This window comes from Erigeron canadensis, chromosome 8 (assembly GCF_010389155.1).
Source record: "Erigeron canadensis isolate Cc75 chromosome 8, C_canadensis_v1, whole genome shotgun sequence".
Classification (NCBI taxonomy): Eukaryota; Viridiplantae; Streptophyta; class Magnoliopsida; order Asterales; family Asteraceae; genus Erigeron; species Erigeron canadensis.
The window spans coordinates 33094207-33105379 of NC_057768.1; the positions used below are offsets into that span (position 1 = coordinate 33094207).

Sequence of the window (11173 nt, forward strand, 5' to 3'; positions counted from 1 at the left end):
AAATATATCCAAAAAAAAAAAAAAAAAAGAGAAAAAAATATCAAATGGTTAATGATAGCCAAAAAATATTCAACAGAAAATACTATATTAAAATAAGAGCAACTAAAACAATTGGTGTACAAAGACTTCAACAGGAGCTTAGCTTAGCAAGTTAGCATCAATTGTTGTCTCCAGTCTCAGTCTGCACTTTCCATTTATTGGACTAGTTTGACCCAAGTTTGTGTGTCCTATATTGGGCCTGCAGCTGGTTCTGAGTCTGGTTGAGTTGGGCTTGGACCATCGAAGTGATTGACAGGCCTATTAGTTAGTATTTGGGAAATGTGATGACTGATTAATTATCAATACTGTAGTTTTAAAACTTACTTGTGTAATGACATCAGGTACACCGAACAATATATAGGGATATTGTGGATGTGCGGTGGTTCGTATAAAAATGGTCGTATGCAAGTTTAGATGCGGACATGCGGTTAGAAGACATCTTGAAGAATCATACTTTAAGTATAAATGGTTATGCATACTTCTAGAGTGTAGCAAAGACAACGAATTTACGAGATAAATATATGTTCGTCTTTTGCTATTGTAGTAACACCCGCATAATGCTTTGATAGTCTTGATTTGCAAGACTTTAAACTTGTGTTGTTAGTTAAATGTTAATACGCATTTAAATCTTTTTGTATATGATATGCTGAAATTTTCTATGTATTTTATTATTTTTATATGTTTTCCCTATTTCTCATACAATATGCATCTTTAAAGATGTGGAAAAAGTTCAACATCAAATGCTATAGCCAAAGGTGCAACCTTTTTAACCCAAACCTTGGTTTCTAGCTTTTTAATGACATTGCTATCAATCATATCATGTTAAATTGAAACACCTATAATGTACCTTTACCTAATATAAACGAATGAACTAACGTGCCTATGTATTAAATGGGCAAAAGACTACTTATAATTATTTATAACCAAAATCCGAAAGGGTAATAAATGAAATTATATATATATATGAGATTCGATCCCGATGGTTTTTTCCAAGATCAAACACCTTACGAATGAGCCACCACGCATTCCAAGTTTCCAACTACGTGTTCTAATAAGAGGAATCACTTCGTCGTGCTTGAAAAAAACTTCTATCATTTTTTGGTTGGGTCAACAAACATATCGTTATAAATCTCGATATTGTATTATCAATGATCAACCAAATTAATTACTACCTTAAGTAATGAAAAACCAAGATAAGTAGTTGGTATGACATAAACCAAGACTTGTAGTTCGTAAATGACCGATATTTTATCATGAGGTATACGTAACTCATGATAACTTAGTTTTCCTTGAATTTGGTAACATTTGGCATGTGAAAACCGATCATTCTATCAATATCTTTATACATAGTTCGTAAATGACCAATATTTTGTTATGAAGTATACGTAACTCATGATAATTTAGTTTTCAATTCCTTGCATTTGGTAACATTTGGCAGGTGAAAACCCATAACTCTATCAATGTTCATGTGGAATAAAAGGCGTATGTGAGCGAGCTTCATAGCACATTTGTTTGCTCCGAACCGAACCAAAAATATATATTGTTTACTTTATTTTATATTTATATCATTTTATTATTTTTTGGTAAATATGTTAATATATTTGCATTTTTAGGTATATATAATAATATCATTTATATGTTTAAGTGAAAATACACAACAAGATTGATTTGCTTTAATAAATATATCACTAAACAAGTAAAAGATATAATAGTTATATATAAAATTTGTTTGAAGTTTGTACAACTTACTTTTATGGAGTTGTTGTCATTGTTGTAGTGTTATTGTTGCTAATATTGTTTTGAAAACTTGTTGAATTTAATTATGGTGTAATTATAAGGTATAAACTAAAAAACTTTTCAAGTTCAATTTGACCCAAACCACAAGTGATTAAAAATCGACTAAAACCAAAAAATCGAACCGAAAATAAACTCAAACCAAAAAAACCAAAACCGAAAACCAATGGTTTTAGTTTTTAAAAACCGAATTATAACGGTTCAGTTTCGGTTTTAGTCAAAAACCAACCCAAACCGAACCGTACTCACCCCTACTCCTAAGTAGTGCCTTATTAAAAAGGATTAGTAAGTCAATAATTAAGTAACACCAAATATCGTTTTTCATGAGTTAAGGATCCTAAAACGGTCTATCACAATATACAATTTTACCATACCAAAGATAGATAGACTATTTTAAGATTTTACATAAAAATGAAAAAGAACTGTCGCCTTATAAGGATTAAGAATAAAACCGTCAAATCAATTATTGTTTTCAACATTTTTAGGAAATTGAAAATATTATTCCACAGCCTTTTAATATTATACATAGGGAAAATCAATTCCGCAATAGACTGTAGAGATCATCACTACAACATAAAAGAAAATTTTTAAAATGGTTTACAACTTAACCATTTTCTTTTCTGAACGACCAACAAAACATCAATTTTATAAAAAACTACCAAGGGGCCGGTCGGATAGTCAACACCAAAATGTACAAAAGTTAAATACATCACATGTTCAATGAACGAGGCTTACTATTAGAATACCAAAAGTATTAGATAGCACCTAATAATTAGTCATCAAAACATTCAAGCTCGAAATGTCACCATTGGTAAGTACTTAGACCAACCACCTGTGACCTGCCTTATATCCACATAAAAGCTAGACAGTAACTTTGCTTCCTCGACTACGATAGTTTTCGTCGTTTAAATGTTGCTGAAAACTGCCTGCTCTCCAAATACTCCACAAAATTGTGAGGACAACCGTATAAACTATTTTTTTTCTCTTCCTCGACCCCGAGACAACTTAACCATTTTAGTTTATAAATATACACAAATGCTTTCTAATTATTAACTTGTTATGGTCTAGGTCAACAACACCGAAAATTAGGCATTTATATCGTATGTTTTTTTTGTTTTGAAAGGTGTGGATCATTTGTCCGCAAACAGGGGATCTAGATTACATTGTCTTAACCAAGTCCGCGCTAGAGAGTCCTCTCACCTTCAATACCTAGTAGGAGGAAAAACCCCCAACTAAACCGCTCGAAAGCACGACATTTAATTGGGATAAAACCCTACCCCCTCTGCAGGACTCAAACCTATTTCACTGAAAGACTTTATTTGTAAAATACTTTGAAATGTCCTTCCCATTTCTTGAACTCGAAACCTCCAACATGAAAAGCTGATGCTCAGCCATTAAGCTATAAGAAAAAGTACTTATATGTGTCTGTTATTTTAGCCTTTTAGCTTAGAAATAAATAATGTTAAAAGACAAATATAATGGTTATATAACTTTTAAGAATTTTGTTATTCAATGGATAAAATGCAATGCAAATAAATACTTTACAAATTTTTTAGTTGTGTTCCGAACTGAAACTACGAACTCCAACTCCAAACCCAAACAAGTGCGTACTTTTTTCCCCAAAATCAGTCAAAATGACATAAAAGGACAAAAGGCCCTCCAAGTATTTATAACACAATCTTCAGGAAGAAAGAAAGTCTGTTACTTTTCACGTGGTTGCCAAACCGAGCGAACGAAGCAGAGCAAATTCCGTTATCCACACACACACACACACACACACACACACCAAAATTTCAATCCCTGTTAGAATTTCATAATTTCCTCTTTCTTAATTTCCGTTGCTCACACGAATATCATTTAATCTCCGATATTTCCGAATCTAGGGTTTCTATTTCTTACCAGAATTCAATTCAATTCAATCAGCCATGGTTTTCGAATCCATCCCTTCCGCCGCTTCAAATCCTAAGGAATTCTCTAAGAAAAAACGAGTACATTTCTCTTCTTCTATTTTTTTTTTTCAATTTCATTGATTGATTGATTGATATTTTATGAAATTAGAGTTTTTTTTTCTTCCGATTTTTATAATGAAATTGATCTAAATTTTTTGTTTTTGATATCGTTAGGTTAATCGCTCTGCCAAAATTAAACAGTGTAAACTTGATGTTCGTCGTGAACAATGGCTTAATCAAGGTGATAATATTTTTCATTTTCTGTTTTTCTCTCTATATATCTGTATCTATATATTTGTATCTATATATATGATATTGTATCTGTATGTATATACGTATATGTTTATATCTGTATAGATATATGTAAATTCATATATCTGTATGTATATGTGTATATACGTGTATGTATATGGATATATCTATATGTATATATATGTATAAATCTGTATGTATATGAATTTATCTGTATGTAAATATAATATATCAATATATATATACATATATTTTGTATACATACATGTATGTATGCGTGTGTATTGGTTTTATGATGAATGAAACGTATTGTTTTTTATTGTATAGTGAAGAATAAAGGTTGTAAGGAGGAAAATAAAGGCGCTGGATGTGCGAAGACGCCTGCTATGGACATGCATGTGGGAAATGAGGGAGGGAGAGCGATGGTGATGGCGAAATTGGTGGTTGATGATCATGATGGTGAAGAGAATGAATGTGTGATGATGAATCAGTATAGTGATTGGGAGTCGCCTTCGAATAGTCCTACTAGTCATGCTAGTAGCTTGACGAGTAACAGGTCTGTTACGAATTTTACCGGTAGTAGTAGCAGGAGCAGCAGTAGTAGCAGTGGCGGTTTTGGTTGTTATTCAGGAAGTATGACTGAAGAAGATGATGGTGATGATGGTTGTTTGGATGATTGGGAGGCGATTGCTGATGCTTTGGCAGCTGATGATGTAAAAAATGACCCGAACGACAATGTGGAGTCTGAAATGGATGGAAATGGTCCACAACTGGATTTGACTACTGCTTCAGAGTTAGAGCCTGTGGAGATAGTTAAAGAGAATCAACAGGATTGTTGTCCACAGGTGAATCGTCGGGCTTGGAGACCTGATGATGCTTTTCGTCCACAGGGTCTGCCAAATTTGTTTAAACAGAACAGTTTCCCGGTTAATTCAGACCGACATTTCGGTGGAGGCACTGCTTGGGGTTTTAAGAATGTTGGGTTTGCTCCAAAGACATGTCCGATATGCTGTGAAGATTTGGATTTGACAGACTCAAGTTTTCTTCCTTGTCCTTGTGGCTACAGGCTCTGCCTTTTCTGTTACAAGAGGATCCTTGAAGATAATGGTCGTTGTCCAGGCTGCAGGAAGGAGTATGAGCAGCCTGATCAGGGGAATGCAACTTCCAAACTGGCTCGCTCGTACAGTATGATCCACAGGCATTAGGAGAGCTATGTGCCCCCTTTGAATACATATGTGTGACTCCTTTTTGTGTGTCTTGCGTCTTTAAATGTTAGAACTGATATTAGTGTAGGTATGTCGATAGACATCATGTCTTAGTGTTTGGGACATATGTTCTCGTGAGTTTGGCCTATCGGACTAGTTGGCTGTGTTGGTATGTGAATACATAAGGGCATATAGAAATCGGATACATCATTTCCACTGCATTGCAATCTGTCTTGTTGGCAATCTATAAACTTTAGTTGATCCATCATTAGCTCATTACTAATATTGGATATGCACATGATTTGATCTCTACTTTTGATATACTTGCTATAATGCCATGTATGAATAAGTTCATCAGGGTATGAATTAAGAATCTAAAAATCTTCTTTGAGTGACTTATTATTCAAGGGCATTGTTTCTGTTTCGTAAATTTATTATCTACAGATCATTGTATGTATATTAGTCATCATTGCCTGTTTCTTATTCATGCTGTGGATAGATGGTAACTCATTTCATAGAAACGGTGAACCATTTTATACGGTTATACCAAATGAAAGCTCAGACAACACAGTGTATTGTCTACCTCAGTTATTATCTTACTATGCCCCTAAGACGTTTGGTGTCCTGCTGAATGATCATTGTATTGGTAGTTGATCAGATCATATTATACAGTTCTGCACGATCTACCTTTGACCATTTAAATTATGTTGTTTTCGTGTATTTGTGTTTGGAGTTCATAGATCCATCACTTTTAGCTGCATGAACAAAAAGACCTTCTTGGTATTTAGTTGCATATTAATTTCAATTGATGGGGGCAAAAGATCATGTTTTGTGATATAGATTTCATGTAAATCTGTGAATCTCTGATAAGGATTTTTTGTTGGTATTTCACTTGTACATCGGTATAATGATTAATCTATGATCCAGTTTGATTTGATTCAGAGTTCATCACATGTGTATGGCGTTCTTTATTGGAGAAGTTCAACACCAGTACGCCACATAAGCTTTTTTGTAAGTAGTGCTTCACTCCCAAGAGGATTTCCCTTGCCTTATCTATGTGAAATTGCCAGTTAACGAATTTTAACTCTTTACCGTTTCATGGTGTCAATCAGGGCTGCTGTTTGTAATTATTTTTCAGGGGTAGATATTATTTATAGCTTAACTTTTTGGTCCTCTTTATTTAATCATTTTACGTGTGAAATTTGTCTTCTCAATTCAATCTCATTACAGAAACTCGATTTAAAGTTTTCAAGTGTGGTTAGAAATCAGGGCGTCTAGCTTCATTGTAGCTTTTTCACATTGAGATGTCCCTGGACACTGGATACTGTCACGTGTTTCTCCAGGTGTGGAGTATTCCTGGAATGCTTACTAGACTCCATGAAATGATCATGAACACTATCAAGCGCCTGCAAATTTTAAGGTATCACTATTAAGTTATTTATGTTTGCTAAGGAATTATCAAGATTATCCTAAGGTAGATTGTGAGGTAGACTCGAGTTGGTCTAAAAAGAAACTCTGTTAATGCATGATGAATAATTCAGAATGGCGACTTCACTACCAAAAATGTGTTTAGGTTTTAGTATCTGTTAATTGTTTAATAATACTCCTGTCTTGACTGTTAATTGTGGGGTGCTGTTCTACGTGTAATTGTGTAAATGTGTTATTTTTCTCTTAAGCTGGAGAAATCAAACGTAAATGTAGTTTTTGGATGCAAGTTTACTTGAATTACGCATGGTCCATACCTAGTTGCTTGAAAATGTGTTGTACCCCTATTTCTAATGCTATAAGATATTGGATAACAAAGTTTCTTATATTGTAATTTTATCAGAAGATTTAGCTAATACAAACATAATGAGTAGTTGGACTGTTTGAATCTCCCTTGTCTTTAGGGAGATTATTTGTTTCCATGACATCTTGTTAAGAGAAAAGGGCATTTAGGAAAATGACATATCTGCAGTTTTATGTCAACTATTGGGTTATAACCCTTTATAGCTTATGCAATAAAAGAAATGGTGCTAGTTGACTTCAGGAATTAGATCAGTTGTCTCATCTTAATGTCGCATTTTTTGTATGCGAAACCCCAGCAACTGATGTTATTGTTAGAATCGATTATCACCTACAATAAATATAGATCAAAAACTTGAAAACAAAGTATGTGCATCCTCTATTAGGTTATTAGTTCTTAGGAATTTTTTTCTATTTATAAGTGGTCAAAATTGATTAAACTGTAATTGTTACATACATGGTTGTATGATACATAATGTATTAAAAAGTTGTCTAGTTATTTTAGTTTCCAAGACTCATATTATAGAATTGAAGGGGACAAGCTACAGATAGTTGAATCTTTTATAATCAATACACTAATTTTAATGCTCTTATCAGATCACACACTAAATAAATTAAACATATTACAATAGCTTGACTCCTTACATGGAAGTTTAGTAGAAAGAATGTCCAAAATAGATGCTAAATGTAACCCTGCCCTTTTTGTAATCTGACAGTCTATTTCACACAGCTTTCATATATGCTAAATTACAGCATCAACTCTCGAAAACAGAAGCAGCTTTCATGACTCACGTTGCTATAATGAACACGTGTTAAGTTTATGCCTTAGATTCCATCTCACCTAGCTATCTTATAGAAGTTTTTCCTGCAATTTTGACACAATCGAATCTCCCCAATACACATCTTCATTTTCTTCATGTATTTCATTTTTCCACTTCCCAACTGTACTTTTTATGTTCTCCAATTCCTCCTTAACCTTTTCTAGTGTCGTATTTTTGAGTTCCTCAGCCTTCTTCGTGAGTTCCTCGACCGCTGCTACAAAATTGCTCTCTGAAATCTTCTCGAACCCTGAGACATTTGCATGCTCATACCACCTCTGCGTAAACTTGTACCTCTTTGGTCGAACATCCATATAACCGTCTCCCTTTGAGTGTCGATAATAATTTCCAATATCCAAAGGCTCCACAAGCCGTCTAAATTGCGTCCCCAAGTTTACCAATTCCCCCCAAACCTCAAATTCATCAGGAAGATCCCTACGCAATACCATCTCAACAGTTACATCCCATATTTTGGCCAGCTCCAACCGGTTAACGTTAGCCACAAAGTCATCTTGCTCGTTTTGATTCTTAAAGGCTTCATAGTAATCAAATGTACCATCGGCATGCTTTTTTTTGTAGGTGCGAATATCATCCAAGATAACTTCAATGATCTTTTGGTTAGAATTGCCATATTTTTTCATCGACTTTTTGATCACCAGCTCATTTTCTTTCTTCCTCTTCTCCGCCTCTTCAACAGCCATTAGACACCATTTTGCACTTGCAGCCTACAAGGACATGAAGTAGTTCAGTTTAAGAACCCAAACTAGATTATGATGTTGATTAAAGGTGGGAATTCTGGGTGGTGTGGGCAGTTTGGATAATGGGTCATATGGGTTAGAGTTAAAAAATTCCTTTTTGTATTGGTCGAAATGGTTGGAGTTGGGTTGACCAAAATAGTTCCTGTCCTTAATTATCAATTTATATTTGATTTTTCCAATTTTGACCTATTACAGAAAACATACCCGGAATCGATTAATTCAGAATTAAGTTGGTCAAAAGTGCTAATATCAAAATTGGTTATTCTCAGTACTTAGTTACTTACCTGTTCAGATAGAGCTCTGTTACTTGCACGAATCACATCACTTGTAGTACCATTAGACGTCATCAGGTGTTGATTAAGGTCTTTCAGATTAACCATATTATCTAACTGCAATCCGCCCTTGTTCAGTTCTTCTTCATAACCGAAATTTTCATCTAAACTGTTGAGAGCAAAGTCAGCTAGATCTTGATTTTCATTGGGTAACTGCAAGAAATAGAACAATAACTGTAGAATAGCATTTGGGTTTTCTACAACGAGCAGTTGTCGGGATGTACCCGAACCTTGAGTTTCGTCTCGAGTGCAGAAAACAAAATGACCAAAGGGTCGGTAAGGGCTGACTTTTACAAAGTCAGCCGATAACTTCTCCTTTAGGGTACTTGTAGGTTCCATAAGATCAAATGCATCATGGCTTGCAACTGTTAATGCATTGATCATCACATTTTCAAAGAAGTCAACAGCTTCGTCAGGTTTTATCAAGTGATCCTGATGAACGGTTTTTTCATGAGTCTTTATGCTGAAAAGCTTTGCCTTTTTGCTGGATTTTTGACTGGTGGGATCGACTTTTTTTTCGAGGAAGTCGAGAATAGTAGGTAGATGTTTTTGAATGGATGTCTTAGGAGCTAGCATGATACGAGGAACAATGTCGTGTTCCATGACAAAATGGGTAAAATGACCTCCCCATTTCTCTCGCTGGACTGCATGGGTGACGGTTCCGTCACCAATGAGAGGAGACCCGAAAGTTACACAGCCGATAGCATTGGTAACTTTTTGTTTTCTTGCATATTCTTCGAGCACCCATAGGGTGGCAAGACTTGCTATAGCACCTCCTGATGCATGTCCTGCAAATAAGATCTTTTTACCTTTCTTTACTGCTTTTTCCACCTGAAAATTTACAGATTGACTATCAGGTCAAAGGTTTTTTCTTTTTTTGTTTTCTCTTCCACATTTCAACTTTTCAGTGAATTTCATGACAGATTTAAACAATCTTGCATCTCATTCACCTTGTTTGCTACCATCTCCTTTTTTACTTATTAAAATTTCTCGAAAAAATTAAAATATTTTAGATTTGTAAATCATCCTATTTGGCTTGAAAAGGTCAAACGTTGACTTTTCACTTAGGGGACAGAGTGGAACAATGCAAAAAAGAGTTCAAGAACAAGTAGTATAGATTCAAAAGTAAATATAAGAGCAGAAAGTCAACTTACCTCCAATTTGAATCCAGTGCTTTTCAAAAGATTCTTAAAAGCATCAAGAAATGCTGAGTTTACTTTTGCAAGCAGACCTTCTCCGATACGCAGGAGAGACGGTAACAGAACAGCATCAACATCTGTTACTCCAAAAAGATCATCATTGTGCCACCTAAGAGGTCCTTTAAAAGTAATGATCATAACCTCCTTTGATGATGAACTAGCTCCATGTTTCTTGGAATCAACAAGATAAAGTTGATTGGATGTATGGGCTTCTATGGATTGAGACCAAGCTATTTTGATATACTCTATTGTAAGAGTTATTACTTTCACTGCTTTACTATCTATCTCCATTTCACTTTCCATCTCTTTCAAGTTTCAATAGGATTGCAATATTTAGTTTGTAGATTGTAAGTTGAATATAGACTAACCTGTAGGGAATTTAGTTTATATAGGCATCATCAAAATTAAAATATCAAAATAATAGTATAAAATAAGACCCAAGACTTTTGATGGAATAATTGAATCCAAAGACACGGTTTAGGTACAATATTCTGCACCCAGTTGCTTTCGGCTTTTTTTTTTTTTTTTCATTATTATTATTATTATTATATATTTTTTTCTATCTAGCCTTGTCTTGTTCCTTTAACCTTCAGGTTGCTTTAGGGGGTTGTCTCTTCTAAATTTTATTTATAAGTTAAATTGTGACTAATCTTAAAGCTTAAAGTGTGTGTTATTTCTATACCACATTTTTGTCGGAGGTCTTACAATTTTGTTGGCTTATTGCATCGTCTACCTCTTAATTAAAACAAAATCACCAAGGTTAATCCAAATTTGATTTCATTAATAATGTGTAAAAGTTTCATTCATATACATCAGTACTCTTGTGACCATATCTGAGGTTCCTTCATTAAATAGTGTGTATATACACTTTCCATGAAGTTGCCATACACTTGACGATGAATTCAAGCCAACATCTTGTCTTGGTCTAGGAAATTGCAAGGTTAATTTACTAATTAAAAAACAGTATCAAATTTCCGAAAGATCGATAGACTGATCACCCTTTCAATTTGTGATATGATATCTAGGTTTGGATGTAAACTCA

The 11173-nt window shown here is 34.3% G+C and overlaps 2 protein-coding genes across 2 annotated transcripts; one reads left to right on the top strand and one right to left on the bottom strand.

Annotated features, from left to right (window-relative positions):
• The first annotated feature begins 3521 nt into the window (after positions 1 to 3521).
• On the top strand, positions 3522 to 5504 carry LOC122578588. Its single transcript, XM_043750571.1, has 3 exons — positions 3522 to 3821; positions 3957 to 4023; positions 4362 to 5504. The coding sequence occupies exons 1-3, from the start codon at positions 3759 to 3761 to the stop codon at positions 5237 to 5239; spliced, it is 1008 nt and encodes a 335-aa protein (XP_043606506.1). The 5' UTR covers positions 3522 to 3758; the 3' UTR covers positions 5240 to 5504.
• Positions 5505 to 7634: 2130 nt separating this feature from the next.
• LOC122580163 (protein EDS1-like) lies at positions 7635 to 10491 on the bottom strand. Its single transcript, XM_043752435.1, has 3 exons — positions 10087 to 10491; positions 8885 to 9763; positions 7635 to 8567 (listed from the first exon to the last, which is right to left on the bottom strand). Exons 1-3 carry the CDS (start codon positions 10432 to 10434, stop codon positions 7875 to 7877), a joined length of 1920 nt encoding a protein of 639 aa, XP_043608370.1. The 5' UTR covers positions 10435 to 10491; the 3' UTR covers positions 7635 to 7874.
• Positions 10492 to 11173: the final 682 nt, after the last annotated feature.